We start from the raw sequence: 21,488 nt of genomic DNA, 5'->3' as shown, positions 1-21,488 counted from the left end.
AAGCGAAGCATGATGTTTAGCATATGATCAATTCGTAATGTTCTAAGAACTATCCGTTCTAACTCTACCAAGCATGAACTACACAAATCTCATGCATCGCTTATCATACTCACGCCATTGATATCCCGAACGCTTACAGTCCATTCCAACTCATTGACCCCTCAATTTCAAAGCGATTGATGCCTGATCCAGATTTCTCATCGGGAATGGGAAAGCTAGTCACCGCGCTTTAGACCTCCCAAGTCTTCCAAACCATCTTCTTTTACTTCTCAAACAAAATATGATTCTCAGCGAACTGGAACCGTTCGGCCCAGAGTCCGTTCGGTGATGGTTGAGCGAGCATCATTGCGCTTCGCCAACGATGCTGAATTGAAATCTGTCACATTCTGCACGTGACGTTGTTTTCTTCCACTGATCAATTAATTCCTTTAACATATCTGCTGACCGTTATGAATTTTATTCCAGCGGAAACAGCGTTCCGGCAAATGCTCCCCTTCATCAACCCATCAATACACACGCACCCAGCGCATCCCAGCGCGTAGATGAAAACAAGAAAAGCCCCAAAAAAAAGGGGGCGAACTTTGCCCAACAACAAGATCTCGGTCAAACATTTCAAGGCGCCTGCCGGCAGTTGGCCAAAGCAATCAAAGCCATCGCAGAAACAGTCAGCAACGCACACATCTCGCTGGGCAAGTGGAGGAAAAAAGTCCTTCGCCTGGACCCCAAAAATAATAATGCAAAAGAAGGAAAACCTACCCGACTGGAAAGCGCTCATTTTCTTGCATCCGTTTGTCTAATTTATTGCAACCATTGATCCGTGAATTAATTCGTCGAAATTCATCTTGTTTTGCATCCTTTCGCCGTTTGTTCTGCCTGCCTTTTGCTCGCTCGCACTGTTGCGCCCACCTTCTTTCGCACGCCCGGGGAGCAAAACTTTTGCGCAGTGCTGCGTTTGATCATCCGGCAGGGCTTCCTGGCTGGTGCCGCTGCGCCCAAGGAAACTGCTTTCCACCGGTCAGCGAGGCGGAAGGGACGTAAATGAAAAAAGCGAAAGTTTCGGGTCAAGGATCCGAATGTTGGTGGGTCATCAATTTAATTGATGTTCCCGCGTGCTAGCTGCCAGCCAGCTCCCGGTTGGCCGGTGGTTGCTCGTGGCGGTCTGATAGCCATCGCCAGCTTCACCGGTGCGCACTGCCGGCGTGGCAATTTTAACTTTCTCATTTAATTGAACAATTTCCTTCACACCTTTCCTTCGCAAACTTCAACGCAAAACCGGCTGCTCTCTAATGTGGGTGATTTTTGAGCTCGCGCCGGCCACTCGAAACATTCGCCGATTAAGAGGCCGTTTTCTTAATTAATACCCATTGACGTTGTTTGGGAAACTTTTTGCTGCTTGCAGGCCATGGCCCGGACGGGATGAAAAATTGTAAAATAATTCCCTTAATCGTCTTCCTCTTCGCTGGCTTGCTGGGAGCACATTTTTCGCCTCAAAATGTGAACAGTAAAAACCAAGAAACAACATGTTTCGGACCCCGGGCAAGAAGGTCTCTGTGTGAATTTTTTTTTTTCGAGTTCTCCATGGCCGCACACTGGAACATACCGTTTTCACTTTCACGCAACCCACGAGATGAAAAACTGCTTTTTTTTTGTTGCTGTTATATGCACACGCATCTAAACCAAGCCGAGCTTACTTTCCATTTCGTATGAGAATGCCCTTTTGTGCTGCTCAAAACGGCCACATTCATCGTTGTGGCCACCACCACAAAACCTCTTGGAAAATCCTAAGCTTCAAACACAAATAAAACCGATGCGGTTTCATCGCTCCGTTTTACCTGCTTTCAGCGCAACCAAACATGTGGTAGAAAAGCCCAGTTTTCCCAAAACTTTTCCCGCCCTGACGTTTGAGCTTATGAAATTGAACATTTTTAGGCATAATCTACCAGCGCGAGATGACAAGCTTATCGAGCAGACAATCTTTTCAATGCTGCTGTGCACGTCTCGAACCATGTACACCTATATACGTAATCCGTTCGCTTCATACTCTTTTAATTCTTGGCAAGATGGTTTTCCTTTTTTGACAAAAAAAAATCAAATCCCCCAAGCTGTTTCGAATTCCGATCCTCTCCGCTGCTTCGCCGTTTTAAACAGCTCTCACTCAGCATGATGTGATCTGTTTAATTTCGTTCGCTCGGTGACAGCCCCGGTCGGCAAATAATGGAAGCTGTTCTGGACAGCAGCTTAAGAAACGCGCACAATTGCACCATCAACGAACGTATGGCCGGCGAAGATTGTAATAGCTAAATACGTACTAAATGAAAAGCGAGAAATGTCCACAAGTTCGCAAGTATCTTATCCGGAAAGCGTAGGACATCCGAATGTCTTCCCAAAGTGGCTCCCAACGAACCGTGATAGGGAAAAGCTGACGAGCTTCCAGCACTCATCGGAATGGGAAATGGCGTCCCTGCGTCTCGTCATCATCAGTTCCTCCTCTTCCCTTCTCCGTCTCTCCCTTTCCCTGCGCCATACAACACCATTTCTGCTACCGCTTCCAGCACAGCTGCTGCTGTTTATCTTTAATCTCGTTCTTGCGCGCGGAATGTTTATTTTCCGATTCCGTGCTTAAATTGAGAGATCTTCTTTAGTCGCTTTTCAAAGATTTCACTTCACTCGCTCGCCTGCTCACTGTCCAACGAAAAATGCGTGCTCGGAAACAGAAAGTGCTTATCCTACCTCACAACCCCCACTCGTTCGTCTCCATTTCCACGAGAATCACACAGGAAATCGGCAAAAATCGGAATGATGGCGAAGCACACGAGCAACAACAGAAGGAAGTGAACGGGAGCAGCAAAAAAAAATAACCCCAACATAAGCATACACCCACACCACCCGCACATTCAGCCGTTAATGATGGAAAGCCTCGGGTTCTTTCAGCCAAGCCCAAACCAAAAGAAGCCCCAGTCCCAATGTGTTCTGCCGAATCGTCCTGCCCGCGAGCCCAAGAACGACGCAACGGGTGACGATGAGCAAATTTCCGAAATGATACACAATTTATTGCGACTCCTTTCCGTTGCGAGCTCCCCTAGATGGATGGATGGCGGTGGAAGCTAAGCGAAAGGCAAAGCGTTTACAGAAGAAATTCTTCCATCATTCTAAAAACATCGCCATCCCGCCAAATCCGCGCGCTCTGCCCACGTTATGTCTTCCGCTTTGCAAAGTGGTTGAAAGGTTTTCCGACGAAGACATCATTAACAATGCGTAAGTATGTGCGTGAGGCAGGCTGTTCTGCAGAAAACGCCTTCAACCTCCTCCACGCGTAGGATCCCCATTCCGCCGAACCGAACCGAATGCGTAGGAAATCATGAAACAGTTTTACATATGCTGCCCTGTCGGTGGTTCGATCGTCGTGCACTTCTCCACATTAGACCACTTAGGGAAGCTTTTTATGATGATGCTTATAACCTGCCGCCGTGCGTCGCCTTGGTAGTTCTGTTGACTTTGACGAGCCTTCTTCGTCTTCATTTTGCACCGAAAGCTTTCACATTGATTTTCAACACGCGTTTGTTCCCGTGTGCCTGTGTTCGGATCAATAACAACCGATTTGGGCACAATGCGTACGAGTTCCGCGCACATCTGCACGTGGAACATCGCCTGAAAATAAACGAACGAGAGCAATTCACAACACATCTTCGCCTTGACAACAGCGCGAAAAAACATCACCGTAAAAGATCGCTTCAAAGGCACAGTAGTCAAAGACAGTACCGCCGGTAAAGCTACAGTGGGGTGTATGTGAGTTGTTGTTACCAGCATTCATGAGCATATCTCAGAACTGCCACCAAAATGGTGTCTATCGCAGAGCGAACAAATTAGCCGATAATACAAACTGTCACGTCCCGCTGGCAGAAGCAATCGTAGGCAATACTGGAGACAAAGTGCAGATTCCATGTTTATCAACTGGCTCAATGCTCGACTATTGTTAGGCGAATGTTTTTTATACATATAATTGTGCTGAGTTCGTTTGTTTCACATGTTTAACTATAGTTTTGAGTCCGTCTCATTAAACTATCTTATCGAAGGCTGAACTACAATACGAGCTGATTTTTGTGTAATATTTCACCGAAATTCCTGAGCTCCTGCAAGGTATCGCACAGTAAGCATTCCAATTCTCTCTCACTCGAAATTATTCTTCGATCCGCAATTGCACCTAGCTGCAATCGGCCGTCCATTGTTAGTATGGTCAGTCCGAACATATTCCTCTCGATGTTAGGAACCCAGAACGTGGCCTCCTTCAGGATGTAATTTTCCACCGAGACACTGTCCCCGAAGGCAGGAATGTTGGACAATGCGATGGTAAACTTACTTCTGGCAAATAGTGCACGTACAATCGGAACAGGCAGCAGCTCTGGAAAGTACGACACGCTTAGGTGGGTTAACTGTAAAGGAATAGCATTAAACCGTTAGATACAAAAAGAAAAAAAGCTCAAATCACTGTTTTCAACTTCATCACGTAACGAATTCGCTTACTAAAGCATCGGCAGAGGCCTGCACTGCTTCTTTGGAACCTTTTACAGCATTTATCTGCGACCTTAGCTCGGCGCTTGTAGCAACGGAAGACGCACCAACGGGCAGTTCAGCTACGGGCAACGTTTTAAATACAGCCGTCGAGAGATTACGCAGTTGAATTACTTTCGATTCTCGCTGGAACCGTTGCATCAGACCGATCGTAACGGACGGTGGTACGGGGACGCCTTTCCGCGTGCAGTACGCCCGAAGACTCATCGCAAACGCCGTCAGAAAGACGTCGGTGAAGCTGGATCCGTCCAGCGAACGCTTTATGTTCTTGATTACGTTTATTACGGGAGTCGTGCCTTTGACGTGCTCACTATCTGCTCCGGCCCAACAGACGATCTTTTCGCCGCTCGGTTCAGTGCCGAAGAAAGGGCTGTGTTCGCGCTTGAGCAGTGTCTCATTTATCAAAAATCTCGGACTTCGAAAAGCCATCTGCAGGATGTTGCGCCAAGTGATGAAGCGTTTCATCGAGGTGGAGGTATGGACTGCGTCTGGATTCCACACGTGCTGCTCCGATGTGCCTGTACTGTCGAGGAAATCCTTGCAGAACAATCGAAATATCGCAATTCCATCAGCGATTGAATGGTGGTACCTGAAAACGACCTTTGAGCAAACATTAGCACAAGCACTGTTTCGTACCGTTTGTATCAATGGTCACAGCGGCGATGCTCTCACCGGGTGCAGCATTACGCCGCTTTCTGCCTGGGAACGCAATGGCTGGCTTCCGACGAGCAGCTCCCAACTCGTGCCATTGCAATCGCGACTGCTGATTGAGCCAATTAGTGTGCAGAGCTGCTTGCGAGACAAGCAGCCATGGCCGGGAAGCGCGTCGAGTTCTTTGACGTAACGATCGGCCCACAGCGGAAGCCCTTGTTCTACCCAAAAATAATATCACCATTGAAAACGTCTTTCCCAGAACATCTTCTGATAAGCCTCGTCCGATTGATGACGTTTCAACCGGTTGCGAAATATTTCAAGCAACTCATCGCTGCCGAGCGTCGCACGTGCCGGCTTTTCAAACAAAAGCAACACATTTGCCATTGCCTTTGACGATCGCGTTTGCGCTGCCCAGACGACATCCGACCCTTCCAGCAATCCTCGGAACGATGAGCCATATTTGGCAGCTAATAAGTGTGCTACAATTTGCCGGTGCACTTGAAACAACGCCAGAATCGGAATTAGCAGCGGTAGGACCAGGACTATCGCCACCAGCAGCACCGTGTTTACTAAAGGCACTAGTAGCACAGGCTTTTTATATTCCATCACAAACAAAATTCTCTCTTATTAAGCAAATACTAATAATCACCAGCACTCTAACAGGGCTTCCGAACAACTGATACTACGTTAATCCGAACGGACCGAATCGGCCACTGCACCTCGTTATCAACTGGGACAGCAGATCAGCTGTGTTTGACTTCTTATCTCATTTCTTACGCCGATTGCAACAAATGTGCATGGAACAGACATTGCCGATAACACAACAAATAGGAAGTGTGTATGGAGATGGGTGCTAAAACGCATAACCGAATCGATTTGTGCTGGTAAAAATGTAACCGCTACGAGTAAGGCCCTTCGTATTCGTGGCCATAGTAAATCATGCAGTTTGCATGAAAAGCTTTTTGGAAGGTAGTGTGCTGCCGGTAAAATGTTTTACAAGCAGAAAGGAACGCATTTTTCCCCGTTTCGGCCGTCGCAGCCGTTCGAAGCTAATGAAAACATCAAACACGTTCGGCATCGAATGTCTACAATGACGCTGCGATGTTGTTCCTTTGTGTTTTGCTATTGTACTTAAAATTTGTCGCCGAATAAAAGTGAACTCTAACGATGTTGTGTTCCATCCTTTATGTAGCACATTCCAATATATTTTGTCCATTCATGCTGATTATTTCCAGGAAGGTTCTGCAAAGGGAAGCATTCTTTTGTGCCGGTACAAATCTTCGGAAAGCGGCAACAATCCAGAATGTCGGGAAAAGCGTATCTCACGGTGGCATGTTCTAAATATTTTCTACCAAGAACAAGAGGCACATTGTTACGGCAATGATGTTGTGGCTTTAATAACATAATACAATGTACGATAATGCTCTTCTTGTCATTAACAAACAAAAAATGCGTACTCTCAACGATCCCGGAATTCTAAATCTAATTTCAATCAAAAGATTTCTAGCTGTCATGCTGCATCTTGGAACCGGCATGGAAGGGCCACATTCTTGGAGATGTTGTATCATTTTTCAATATGTTGCTTCCTCCGCCAAAAAATGAGACCCAAAAACCTAGCTTTACACAGAAAACTTAACAATTTTAACCGCTCAATGTAACATTCGCTTATCACTATCGACCACTTCGTCCGTGAGCTCGCCAGTGCATGGGGTTTTCAGGTCAGATAAGAATCACGCGCCATTGGATTCTCATCCTTTTGGTCAGAAAGATTCTTTTCTTCAACCAAATAACACCACCACTCCCACACTCACTTGAACGGAGGCTAGCAGAGGCGGCGGCGAAGTATACGCTCCATCCGAAAAGCAATAAGTACCATGAAAGGAAAGCTAATCGAGCGTGAAGGGGGAAAAATAAAAATATAATAAAACCAGATTAAACGAATCCCTTCGTTAGACTACCGGATTGCGTACAGCAAACTCTAGCCGGCCAGCTCATCGTATGGCGAACGGTAGTAGGTGCACACCGTCTCACTCTCCATCGAAAAAAAGGGGAACCAAATAACTGACCTGGGACAGTATCGCCACCGTACCGTGGAAGCCTGTTTTCTATCCAGCAAACAATAACCACCACCTTCACTACTTGGTGTCCGTATGTGTGTGTGTGTGTTTGCCCTATGTGTACAGACCCGAAAAGCGAGCGATACCACTCAAGCAAAAATATGTAAAACTCTCTAGTGCACAAAAGCTCTTCGCCGACCGAGACTTATCGTCGTTACCGGAAGGCCTACGCAACACGGAACGCCCAACCTTTGAGCCTATCACTGCCAGTGCTGGACACACGCTGCGTCTGCTGCTGATGGAGATTTTGGTGAGGCCCTTTCTTCTCGACCATTCGCCTAAACCTGTAAAGGTCTTCCCCAAGTGGCTCATACGATACCTAGTAAGGGTCCGTGCCATGGAATGTGAGTTTAATAAAAATAGATAAGAGTCATAAAGCTGTACCGAAAGAAGTGGATCGCTTGCACAGGATTCTCGTGTCCCGTTGGAATGTGGATGATTTATAGGGTGCTGTTTCTTTGCTTGTTCCTCCGCGCACAGCACTGAGCACTGAGGGCTCTTCACAGCAGAAGTGATAGTGTTAATTACTTTGGCTTGATCTGCTTCAACTTATTGTTTTTCATATAACCGAAAACCCCGAAGCACGGTATTGCTCCAGAACTCATTGAGAAAGCCTCCAATCCAATCTACACACCTATACATGATCCCTTTTACATATTTAGCATGTTTGACAACATTCGATCAATTTTTACAATAAAACCAAAGCAAACATCTGATTACGATATTTTCTTCCAATAACGTGTAGTACAGGTTGTTTGCTGCTTTACCTCTCACCGCAGTGCAATACAGCACCAGCACATGCCTTGAGGGAAATGGTCCAATGTTTGCGGACCAAAAGTTGCACGATCTCAACTCACATTGCTGCGATCGCAGCGTTTTACCTTGCAGCACTATGACGTTCCTTTCGAGCGTGCTTTTTTCTCTGCTGGTCGCTTCCCTTCCAACTACAATGCATCCAGCCACAATCAGCATTAGTTTCTTCATTGGGGTGGCTTTGAAACCACCGACAGCCACGGTGTTATTGCTGGACACAATTGTGAACGCCCGAGCCAGTCAAAAGTCGCTCCCGGCGGAACTCCCGTCAGATATTGACCAGTGTAAACTAATGAAAGTGTGGAAGCTAACGCTCTGATATCTACTTACTTTGACCGTGGTTTAGTGTTGCAGTGCAGAAGTTGGAGCATGCTAGGCTTTTTCGGCATGCACAGAAATATTCCTACGCTGGAGCCGAAAAAACAGCACTCTCTCACAGGCCAACCCTCTTGTTTCGGTGTATGCACACCACAGAAACCACGTTGCTGCTGCTTTGCAACGACTCCGATGGCACTAGTATTATCGTAACTGGATGCCTTCCGCCAAGCTAGCCCCTTATGCCGCTACATGCCGCTCCGAAATTCTGCTCGGGAATAAAAACGTAACAACAACCTTACCGGTTCAAAGTTAAGCTCAGCTCAAACTGAGCTTTTCTAAATGCCTCCGGGGTATGCAGCAATATGAGTTTTGTAAGCAGTCGGTGAACTGATCCTTAGGATATCCGGCCCGTTCTCGTCCGAGTGGATCAGGAGCGACCTTGCGCCCCAAGTCACCCGTGCAAAGCGCACCAGACGCTTGACGGAGAAGTTCCTAGGACCAGCTAATTTGATTCCCGATGCGAACGGAAATCCTGACCAAACCATGCAAGGCAAAAATCTCAGTCCCGAACTACCTTTGACCTCAAACCATTGATGCACTTCGGTTCCGAGTGTCCCTCTTCCACGCCCACAGAGGGTGTGATTTGTAGTCCCCCACAGAGGCGGATAGTAGTGATGGGTGCTCAGAACCGGAACCACCTGGTTCCTCTTGGGTTTGATAAACCTTTATTTTCAGACCTTTTTTATACAGAATCGGTTCCGGAATCGGTTTCGGAATCGGACATGGTTTTAGAATTGGATTCGGCTCCGGGATGATATTTGTGAATCATTTTCAACCATAATCTAAACTATCCACACTGATAATGGATGCCTTTCATTACTTCCAATTCTGAGCGCCCATCACTGTGCCGGACCTGATTCTGAACCCGATTCCGGACTTACTAAACTAAATCGATTCCCGAAATGTCGGAGCCGTCCGGAATCGATTCCGACAAACAGCACATTTTGCCTATCACTAGTGGAGGGATTTCTTTTCTTTCACCACCAACATTACCGACATTCCGAAATCCTGCCCTAATGCCAACAAACCAGAGAAAAGGAAGATAATTTCACAGTTTATGAACACTCAAAGAGGCACGTACGCCATATGTACACCCCCCCTCCCCCCCTTCCCTTCACACCGATTCTTCGGGGACCGTTTCAGTGGTCGTAGAGGCACGGACATTCATGGTCTTCTGCACGTAAGTACACAAAATACACGGAACGACGTTCGTTTGCGCTAGAAACAACACTGGGGAACGTTTCGCTTCCTCGCAAGAAGGCGAAAACGGCCAGCGTACTCAGAAAGGCGGCCTGGAAAGAAAAACTTTCATTTTCAAACCAAAGACCGGGACAGGCCTGCGGCTGAGGCCAATTTCCTGATCTCCTGGTTCGCTGGCACGATGCAGTTACGGGTAACCCTTAGCCTGCATGGCACAAGCGGCCAAACGAAAAACCCTTGGGCGGGATGTGTGGTGTCCTTATTTAATTTCACAGTTTCAAAGTGTTTGCTGATTTTCCCGTATAGGATACGGCAAACACATACACACACACATTTCTAAGACCACAGCTATGGAAAATCTTTCCACGTGTGTTGGTACATTTTTCGTTGGATTTCAGCAAGTCCATTCGTGAGACCAAAGGTGCCGCTCTCTCCTTATCTCCACTGTAACCCTCTCTGTTGTCCTCCGGGAGCGGAAGCTGCATTCTAAAATAAATGCCAAACACCTAGCCTACTCCCTTGGCAAAGCCTTCGGCTGGCAGGAAAGGTCTGTGGGCAAACCTCTAGTTCAGTAATCAGCAAAACAACAACACATACCCTTCCATTAGGGAGAGTGATGTAGCGTTTGCTATTTTCAAAACCCAATCTGACGGCCCACCCAACCAGCGCCCTTTCTGCCATTCCACTTCCGCGCAGAAAATGGTGCTAACGGGCACCCGAATACGGGCATTCCGGAAGAGAAACTGAAACCCCAAGAGGATGTTCCAAACTCAACACATTTTTCCGCTTTCAAGCTTTCGCCCCGTTCACCGCAACCTACCGCTAGACCGATTGTTCAGCCCAACAGCCCAACATAACGGATGCGGCAACCGAATACTAGAGCTTCCCCTAAAATCTGACTTACGACCACTCCACTCCAAGCGCTCCGAAAGCGGCTCAACCAGTGAGGCTCAAAGATAAACAAATGTAGGTAAATTTAAATTCGATTAAGCTCTACGCATGATTGCATTTTCCGGCGAAACTCCACTGTACCAGCGTACCAGAGGTCGTGGGGACGCATCGGGACGAGCAGAATCGGTATGCGGACATGCGACTACTAGCATGCTGCCGGCTCTGACTGACAGTCGAACCGAATGTTGCATAATTTAGTGCAAACCATCAGGCTGTGACCGGGCCACCCTGGTAAGGCGAAGCTGGTGGAGGTGTTGTGCAGATACAATCTGAAAAACCAACAAATAAATCTTCAATTAGGCAATTGCTCGCTGGCTGGCTGGCTGTTTCCATTTGGAGAATTTATTGCATTCCATTCCCCACCCAGTGCGCGCTTTGAGCACCGCATCACCACAATCCCGTCGTGCAAAGAATGCCAAGAAAGACATCAGCACGAAAGATAATCTTATCGTGGTTCGCTTGGTGTAACAGTTTTTTGTAACAGTGAATCAAAATGTCTCGTGTTTCGCATTTGTTGCAATACTTTCCAAACGTACCGCTTTGCTGAGATCCCCGGATCAAACGCCTTTCATGTTTGTAATTTACGAATGTGGAGCTTAATTTTGTTACCGCCTTACAAGCGATGCAGTCCCGCCAGATTACCAGCTTCATGTTGCTGGATAAAGCAGGCCTGCGGCCCGATCGATGGCACGTGGCAATAGTAAATAAACCACCGTAACGAACCCCCTTGAGAAAACTGAACCGGCCAAGCATCTATCATGGGTGATAGTGGTCATGCCATTTGCAGCCGTACATAAAGAGAGTACTTTAATTTGGTATCTGCAGCAAAATACGGCTTTCCAGCAGCCGGTGCACACTAGGCCAGCGTCGACCCCAACAATAGTACAAAAGTTGCCTCTGGACGCCTGTGCATTAATCTCTCCTAAGCTTGGTTAACTATTCCTTAGCCTGCGGTGGAATTTGTCCATTAATTTTCTCATAGTCTTTCACTTTTCCGGCACCAATCTTACAACCTGCAATCTTTTGCAACCAACTCCTCTCCCTCACGTTGGCCTACACGATACGGATGGGGGAACGAAGTTTTATTCCCTTTCGACCGTGCTCTTACCCAACGGGATCTGCTGTAGGAGATGGGGAACACGGGATGCGGTTCGGTAACAATGTTACACGAAAAACTAAACCCAGCCCAGCCAAGAAAGAGGACACCGAACACACACTGGAGCTAAATCAGGGACACAAGACACAAGAGCAAAGCACTAATCCTCTTCATCAAATCCAGTCATTGCCTGAACGTGAAGAGTATTCTATGTCCTCTTTAGCCCTGTCCCCGCATGTCCCACTGTTTGTCCTCCAATGCCTCTCCCTTCAAATCCACCGAAGTGCTTTGCTCCTTTACTCTGCACGGAAGGATATTGACTGAAAATGTAATTATTGTGATATGTTTGCTTCCTGGCACAAGGTTTCTTGGTTCGTTTATTTGTTGATGCCCGAGTGCCAAGCTTCTTCGAGGATAATGCATATATCATGAACAGTGGTAAAGTTCAATGCTTGTGCATTAAAATTACGTTCCTAAACAGCGCTCTGTTGCATTATCACCCAAACTGTCGAATGTGCCAAAGCTCTGGGTAAATCTGAGCGTTCACTTTTTCCACGTATCTCAGCTGTTTTGTTTGAGATAATGTGAGAGTTTGAGACATCGCTGCATAAGACAGGAGCATGGCATACTTTCAGCTTGTCACAGCCGACCTAACCCACGTGTTATCATCACCATCACACAGGAAAAAGCGATACCATCTTACCGGACAGGACGATCCAACCCACAGCATCCAGTGCGTCCCATGTTCTTGTTTCCTAAGCACCCGTGTAGAGAACGGTTCGGGGTGGTTTTAATTGAAAACTGCACTTTTGCCACTGCCATCTTGCGCCGGCTGTTGTGGATATATGTATCAGCATGTTACACCATCGTCCGTATCATACATATCCGCGGGGCTGGTGGTACGTTTCCTGCTACACTCGCCCAGCTTCTGAAACTGATGATACTAGCAGAAGACGAGCTCATCAAGTGCCCGTGTGTAACCGACCTTCTGCCGACAGATTTATTCAATATCGGAAGTCTCGCAGAGGAAATGGAAACACATCACACCCACCGATTCACCCGAACAACAACAACTACAGCAACATCACGGCCAACGTCAGCGATGACAAGTTCGAGTACAAGTTTTAATACAATTAGAAACAGATTGCAACAGCATATCACATCTGGGGCGGGTTTACCAACTGTTTCCGGGGTGCCCGAGCAAGACACCAGCATTCCAAGACACCAACCGTAAGAAGAAGATGATGATGCAACTTTGGCCTCGGTCTCTTTCATCACCCTTCGCCCGACCATGGTGTCGAAACAAGTAATCTTATCCATTATGCTACAGTGTCACGAGCTGGCCGGGGAACTCGTTTTCCGGGCGCTCTTCTTTTTTTCTTCGGCTCCATACCGATACTTCTTCATCAAGAGCTAGTTTGCTTCGTTTAGTGTATGTCACTACTAGTTTCACCATCCACTTGGCCATGTTTTGCTCTTATCCGGTATCATTCGGATATCGCTACTTTGCAGCAGAAACGTTGGCCCAGTGATTGTGGGTGTAGGTAGGTGTATTTGACCACAGCTTTTTTTGTGGCTCACTTTTTTTACAGCAAAACTTGTCCCACTGCGGCTCAGCTGCTGGACGAGAACGAATCGTGATCGATCGACTGAGCCCGAGACCGCATTCCACACCTCGAAGCCACCGTAGGTCACTCCACGCTTCAATACGCTCGAACAAAAAGCAAATTACTTTTCCTTTGCTGCACTCGCCACTTGCATTCATTGCACACCCACTGTGCGGTTCCGGCTCGTCTGCACGCGGCTGATGCAACATAAAAAGAAGAATGCCGCTGGTGCTGCGAACGTACCACCTTTGCCGGCGGTGACCACTGAATGCTGCCGCTCCAGACAGAAAGGAGTCCAATTTGAGCGTGAAATTTGTAACAATATGCAAAGCGGTCGGGAAATTGAACGAAGAATAATGGCATTTGCCCTGCCGGTGGCCCGGCCGGCCGGCCACGCTGAATAGAGGGATTGCCCGCACAAAAGGCGGAAACATAGAGCGAAGAAAATCGAAAGGAACCTTACGACAGCCCCGGCTGCACTTACTCGCTTCGCACGGCGACTTGAGGCAGGTCAAAACATGGTCGGGCCACAGACCCATCCTACGAAATTGAAAGATTACGAGCTGCAATCGTTGCATACCTTCGAACCGCCAGTGCCGATTCGGGACTGGGGTGAGCTGAACAACTTTACGCTAAATTAGGTTCGTTGTTCGAATCAGCTGTTTCCGTTCGCTTTTGCTCGCGATGATGGATTTTTAAAATCAGGAAAGCTGCTTGAGCTGCGTGCACAAGAGCGCTTAAGAATCATAATCGGCTTCACCGGGAGCTTTCAGGACGAGCTTGATGACCTTTCTTTGCCTGTCCCAAATGTCACACCGAGCGCTCTCGGATTCCTTGTCTGTTTATCGACTTTATAATCTACTGCGACCGGATTATGGCCAGTACAGCCACCAACAGTTGCATTCCGATGCATTTGTTGTCAAAGGGCTTACAAAAAACGAAATTCCCAGCTCCTTGACGCTTCGTAAAGAAGTTATTACGTTGGACCACTAAATCCTTTCCACCACACATTTCACTTCGCTGCTTTCTTTATTCTCAGAAACATGGTCTTCAGATCATGTCAACGCTCGGAGGAACATGCTACACGTAAACGATTCCCACCATCACTCCCGGTGGTTCCCAGGCGCCCACCATATGCCGCTGCGGTACTACCTTACACTTGCATCCTTAACCAGCCTTTGCTCTCATTCCTATCGCTGTCTGTAGCAAGGTCTGATAAGTATCTGATTACCACCATATATGCCATCTAACCCAGTAGCTTCCATCAAACAGGGAACGGGTACGGGTGCAGCATACCGGTCGTTTCTATGGTGAACTTGACACCATCGCACCATAACCAAGATGATCACAGCTGACATTCGAAACAGTCTTACCCCGACGCCGTGATGCACTGGGACGCCCTTCAAACTACCCTGTAATGGGTGGCATGTCTCTTAGCTGGCTTATTCTTTTAATCATTTCACGACAATTTATTACACCATGCTCAAACTGTACATGGGACACGCTGCGATGCCTGGCTTGCGCTTCCCCATCTAGATCTTTACTGTAAAGGACACACTTCATCGCTGGGTTTGTTGCTCGTGGCTAGAGGTAAACTTAATGATGCCTCACATGGTCCGCTCTTAATTTATGAACTTATCGCTTGAGCAACCTTTCGCCCCTTTTTTCAGCACTGCTGTTCTAACTGCGCAAACAAGACACAAACACTGGAATCTCTTTTAGCTCGTCTAAAGTACAGGCCACATCATGTCTGGCGTGGAGGTTCAGCATGACCTCAAAATGCGCACATAAAAATATGCAAAATAACATGCTTCTGGTGAGGTGTTCGCTACGCAGAACATATTACTCTACAAAAAAATACCGAGGAACCCCTACCACCTTCAGCCCAACATTATAACAACTCGACCTGCCGACGGGAGTCTTCCAGCGCAGCATCCACCGTTCGGTTGAAAGGCCAACGGCACTGCGGACACCCCTCTGACAGTGTGTCGGGCAGCAACGGTGTCGACAGAACCGACTGCGGGATTGCGCTTTTCGGTTGTTGAGCTAAATTAGCATTCAAATTGCGTTGATAATTTAACACCGTAAACAACAATTTGCCGTTTTAATTAGAAGCCACTACGGGTGTCGGTGCACACTACCCAGTGTTTCGGAAAAGGCACCAACTGCGTCATCGACACTGGCGACGAACTGACGAGCACTGTTGGGTCACGTTTCTTGCTTCTTTTTTCGCTCTTCGACTCGGAAGGATGCAAAGACTACCAAAATGCAGTTGTCAACGTTTCTAGTGTTACAACAATTTTTTGTGTAAATCCAAAGTCTCTATAAATACAAACCGTTAAATTATACAATCTAAGCTAAGGAAAAACGGTTCCATGACCATCTACAATGAACGAAGCAAACATGCAGCATCTCCTCACATTTTCAACTCTCTTCCGATGGCGGTCATTTGAATGTTGGACTAAGAACACAATCAAACGGATAACATTTCAACAGATCCAAAGCATCTGGTCGTTCAGTGTAGTGAACTGTTGCCGATGTTTCGCTGCTGCTTCCAATATGTTTCACCGAACAAAAACGATCATGAACATGATTTGGGCCGCTTTGCGCTGTACTGCAACCCTCGCAGCTTCCGTACGTCGTAAGCAAAATGGGAAACTGTTTTCCTAACAGGTCACTTTGCTACCGAGACCACTTGCAACAAAACCCGGACACAGAAGACAGAGTGACAACATAATAAAAGGTGCAGCAAACTTCCACCACACGGTGAGATTGTCCGGCTGTCTAAGGGCCCAAAGTGTCCTCGGAACGCGAACGGCAAAACGAACAGGGAAAAAGTATCAAATTATGCCTGCAGAGGAGATGCACGGCAGCAGCAGCGCTGTACGAAACCACTATCGGCTAAAGCCGATCAGGCATTTTGGTGTCGTCGTCGATTGGAACTCTTTGTCGAACGAATCTGTAAGCGGCCCGGGGATGTGCGCTCTATTGCACCGAGTTTCGATTGAAATTCCGGCTCAACAACAAGTGTTTGAAGGATCTTCGTGTGGATAAGCTGTCTTCCCGGACGGATAATGAAAGGCTCATCCTTGACGGCATTCGTTGCCGCGCCCGCAGGACAATCCGTTCCCGGTGAAACAGGTACCTGGCGAAACACCGTACACACCACGAAGGCTGACACGAAGGTTTTGGAAATTTAAAAATTTATACCCACACCTACCATATATCCGAGCCATCGCAACCCACGGCTCAGGTTTAGCCCTGGCCGGATTGGGATGCCAAGTGGAAATTTGATACCGAAAGGGAGGGATTAAATTTACTCTGAAAATGATCCCCACTACACCAAAAAGGGGACAACACACAGGGCAATGTCGGCCTTTGGTGTTCTTCCCGGAGGTTTTTTTTTCGAGCCCCAGAACGGCGATCCGCGACGATCCAACGAAAAAAGGATTCGATGAGCAAAGCAAAGGTGGACCTGTCTCAATGTCCAATGAAGAGTTGATTCTGCCGTTTTTTTTTTGCGCTTTCCCGCTTTGGTTAGATCTTCCGTTTTTCTTCCTTTCCAGGTTAGACCTTCTCGGGAAAACACGTAGCATATTTACGGACGCTTTTTGTATGAACGTACGATTTTTTCCCCGTTTTTTCGGTAACCTAAGTTTTATTTTTTCGGGGACCCCTCACCACTCAACCATCCCCTGTTGTACTTCATAAATAATTCAAAGGACGAGGAAAAATAAATTAAGCCGTGTGATGGCGCTAGTCGTACAGTGTGCAGGGTGGGCATCCAATTAAAATCTAATGTCGATGGTTTCGGCGTCGTGTTTACATGAATTTGAATGAGATCCCGCGCCGTTCTACACTGCGCACTGTCCAGCACGGCATCCGGAGGTCCCGTGTACCATCCCGTAAATTTTAGCCCGTGTTTATCTAGGACTTGCCTGCAACAAATTTTCCTTCCACTCTAATGCTTTATCTGTGACTCCTTCGTGTCTTCTGCAGTCGGGCTAATCACTGCAGTCGGGCTTTTTTCACTACACACGGGAAAAGTGCAAAGGAATGCCATCCTTCTCCGAACCGTCTCAGAGGCAAATTATTCATGAAGGTGTGTAACCTGAAACTCGTTCTCCAAGTGAATTCCGATGCCGATTCGTCTTTTTCCCCCGACGGACGACGGTAACGACGGCCACGGCTGCAAAGAGGAACAGGAACATATGTTAACAATTACACTCCTACAAGACTTTTCTCGCCCTGCGTTCCATTCCGGCACTGCATCACCTTACCACAGCCTCTCCCAACGAGAATGTCGAAGTGTCAGTGCACACACACACACACAAGCACACGTACAGAAACTCATGAATACGAAAGAAGGAATGTGTCAAACGTTGTTAATTGAGAGATAATGAAAAGTTCGTTCAGTGGCAACGGTTTGCAACTCTGCCTTTCTGTGCCAGGCTGGGGAAAACGTGCGCGACATAAAAAAAACATACAGTCTTCTGCACGATCCTCCACCGGGCTCGGATTGCTCGAAATGGAAACATTGAAAATTAGAAGACACTTCTCCAGCGAGAAAGTTAGCATTCGGATGCATTCGTAATTGGATGTGGTATTTTTCTACGAAAGAGAGTCTGACGGAGGAACATTACGCTTTTTTATCTTGTTAAACAACTCCTAAAGAAAGCGACGCATACGGTTCCAGTTAATGAATAAATTAAACCCTTGTTACCGACCGTTGTTTTCATCTTTCAATTGACTACGCTTCGATGTGACGCGGTGACGATAAAAGCGCTCGTTTGCATGTAAATCAGCGTTGCTTGCTGCGCTTCAATCGGCCAGCATTTCAAAACATTTCCCATCGTGCCACAACGCCGAAATAAGAACGCGGCGTTGAGTTAATGCAAGATGAGACTTCTTTGGCTGCCGTACACACTTTGCCAAACACTTTCTCGGTTCATCGGAGCCCATCAGACAGCTGAACTTGTGTTTTGTCGATGCATCACTTCCAGCTGCCAAATCAGGATCCTGCTCTGACCGCGATACTCCAGTGCTCATTATCGAAAAGGTGTTAAATATGCACGGGACGGGAGAAAAATGACCGTAATAGGCATGCCAGAAGCAGCTACTGCTACAGTTGATGCATTTTTAACCTGAAAAGGATCGTTTGGGTGCGGCTTGATTAATGAGATCACAGCGTAATGGGATTCACGGAAAACAGAGCAGCATTAGGATACTGACCACGCAACACATATGCAACAGAAAAAAGGAAAATAACAAATTTTTCATCGCAAACGAAGACAGCCAAATACACCCAAGCGCATATTAAAAAAGTTATAATTTACACCCATCATCACCTAGCGCTCACGATACGGAAAACAAGGGTGCCATTCTGACCACACTGTTTCTTAACGATCACCAAGCAGTGTAGATTTTTTTTATTCATGTTTTTTTTATTCCTCTACAACCTGGACTGCGAGAAAGAAGGCCAACGAAACAAAGCAATATATGAAACCTTTGCACGAAAGATAATCAAATTTGAGGCATCTAAATTACCGCCGAATGATGGCACAGCGGAGCTCGGAATGACGATACAAAATTGTGGATCGCAATAGAGCCGACGCGCCACCGAAACAAAAGACTTGCCCGTGCCACAAACCACGAACCCGATATCACACCTGCTCAAGTATAGGGAACGCCTCAGCGGTTTTCATTGGCGCAACAGACGCTCGAGGATCGCAGGATCGAGAGTATAATTGTAATGGTCTCGTGGCTATGCTGCTGATGCTATTATTTCGGATGATAGCGGACCCCATACCTTATAGCATTCTTCAGCTTCGCGTTGACCATTCTGTGTTCGAAAAAACAGACTATTCCACCAACCTGCACACGTACTTTCGCTAGGGCCTTGTTCTGCTGCTCTTGTTAGGTGTCGAATGATTTAATTAAGTGATAAAATGATAATATAACAGAAACAAACGTGTGAAACGCCAAGCAGGAACCTATTCCCTACTAACATTAATGTGATGTGTCATTTCGAGGCAAATCCAAAATGCGTCCAATTCAAAATGAAACGGGACGTAGCCGTTACAAATGCTGCTCGTACGATCGACATTCTAGATCGCTTCGTCATCACCACGGATTGTTCTATTCACATACGATCAAACCCACTGCACTCGCGCTTACGGCGCGAACACAAGCGTACCGTGAAATTCAAAACAAAAAGAAAAGTATCCGCTAGAACGAATTGCTCTTCTGTTTTAGTTCGTCAGATCGATCTTTCGATTGTGACTCGATACGGTACATTATCCAAGCCGTCGGCGCGTAATTTGTTTGTAAATCGAGTCATTGCTTTCCGAACAGAAACATCATCAAACATCAATTCCCCTGAATTATCGCCGGTGTGCTCTTCTTTCGTGCCGGACAAGCGAGCTGCTGATGGGCATCTTAACTCTATTTTAATGAAATTGGTTCTTCTGGAGCAAGCTGCCAACCGAGTGCTGCGCTCGTCAGTGCACGAACCGACATGTCAGCCAGTTTAAAGACGGTCATAGAATATCCTGTCCTTGCTGTCGTAACGTTTTAATTTTAAAACAGGAAAGAAGGATTATTTGTTGTGCACACAAAGCCACACGAGACCGAGAAGAAGGTTCGATTGACATCTTCCGGACGACAATAGAAATTCCATTAGTTCCGGTTGAACGGAACGGTTCGGTCATGCCCAACCGGTCACTCTAGGGTGGGTAATTAATCCGATTTATCGACAACACGCATCGGAAAAAGCATAAAGAATTTCAAGTCATAAGAAAATGAGACCACGCAAGTAGTCACACGTGGATTGCTGCAAGAGCCCAGAAGCCATAACAGGCAACACTCGCAGCCCCTGACCTTTACCATGTGGATGCATGTGGAGAAATATAATTCAACCTTTCGGCACTAAAGTCCCGACATTTGAAGCTCACCAACTAATCCTGCAAGCCGTACTGTTGACAGTTAGAATTTACGGGATGAACTTGATAACGATGGCTCCTGAATAGCGCTTGATTATTTTTCCTAGCGTCGAAACAAGATTCCTGCGATGAATTGATACGTTCATAAGCTCACTTTTTCTTCAAAACGAATGCTCTTATTCTTCGCTCAAAAATACATCTTCATAGATGACCACGTTCGGCTTGTTGAACATGATGATTGTCACCTCAAGTGACCCGTCATCCATTTTCCAAAAACCTGTCTAAATAGTAAACATCTCGACGTACTTTTATGAACTGTCCACCACTCGGATTACACTTACTTGCACTTACTGCAACGCTCAATGACTGCAAATGGCCAGTCGAAGCGCTTCCGCTGCCACACCCGAGCAACTGTCAGCTCCTTGAATGCCACCCTTGAAGGAGAAATTTAATAAACTGTTGAAACAGTTCTCAATCCACTTATCACCTCTTACGGTGGTTTCCCACCGAGCCCAAGGACAATTGTCCTCGAAGCACAACAATGTGGGCGAAGCAAAGTGGAAATGGAATTCCAAATTGTTCTTTCCATCCAAGCACCGACCAGTTGCATTTTCAAGGATCTTATTACTTTAACAAATTATTCACCATTCCTGCATCCGCATAACTGCCACCGGAACGGAGATTCACCGTGCACCTGGACACTACAGCGGCCTGAATGGGTCGGACCGCCGTCCGGGGGATTGAAACTCTTAGAACTCAAACAAAATCCCTTCTCAAAGCAAGCACTGGCGGAAGACCAACCCTACAAACAAACAACCCGAGTACGAATTCTTTCCTCGTTCAAGAACACCCAACCCAGTACAATACTTTGGATTGAGCTTGAGAAACATATCAAGAACAACATCAAGATAAAAAGCAAGAACTCGACAGACAATGCCAGCAACAGCAGCAACAGCAGCGAAGATGCAGAGGCAACCAGCCGAACGGACAAAGTAAACATATATCAGTCGCCTGGAGAGCTTTCAGACGGAGCCGCCCTTGCTGCGCTGCCCTGTCTTGCACACGTTCCGGTCGCGCACCTTGAAGCGAACCTCTTCGAAGCTTATTAATACACACCTCTTTTCCGTTCCTAAGCAAACAGCTAAACACCGACCTTGCGCTC

The 21,488-nt window shown here is 46.9% G+C and overlaps 1 protein-coding gene across 2 annotated transcripts; it reads right to left on the bottom strand.

Moving 5' to 3' along the window:
* Positions 1–3,970: 3,970 nt before the first annotated feature.
* On the bottom strand, positions 3,971–5,900 carry LOC118503355. Of its 2 annotated transcripts, none has more exons than XM_036036543.1 (3): positions 5,242–5,900; positions 4,522–5,169; positions 3,971–4,430 (listed from the first exon to the last, which is right to left on the bottom strand). In XM_036036543.1, the coding sequence occupies exons 1-3, from the start codon at positions 5,251–5,253 to the stop codon at positions 4,080–4,082; spliced, it is 1,011 nt and encodes a 336-aa protein (XP_035892436.1). In that variant the 5' UTR covers positions 5,254–5,900; the 3' UTR covers positions 3,971–4,079. The 2 variants fall into 2 exon arrangements, with proteins under 2 accessions (XP_035892436.1, XP_035892437.1); XM_036036544.1 differs by having other exon boundaries at positions 4,522–5,158.
* Positions 5,901–21,488: the final 15,588 nt, after the last annotated feature.

The sequence above is a fragment of the Anopheles stephensi genome, chromosome 2, assembly GCF_013141755.1.
Source record: "Anopheles stephensi strain Indian chromosome 2, UCI_ANSTEP_V1.0, whole genome shotgun sequence".
In the NCBI taxonomy this organism is placed as follows: domain Eukaryota; kingdom Metazoa; phylum Arthropoda; class Insecta; order Diptera; family Culicidae; genus Anopheles; species Anopheles stephensi.
The sequence above is the reverse complement of the archived record's forward strand: the minus strand, read 5'-3'. Positions and strand labels throughout refer to the sequence as shown.

Coding starts and splice junctions, on each gene's coding strand:
- LOC118503355 (XM_036036543.1), bottom strand. Junction 4,431..4,521: donor AGGCCTCTGCCGATGCTTTA/GTAAGCGAATTC, acceptor ATTCCTTTACAG/TTAACCCACCTAAGCGTGTC.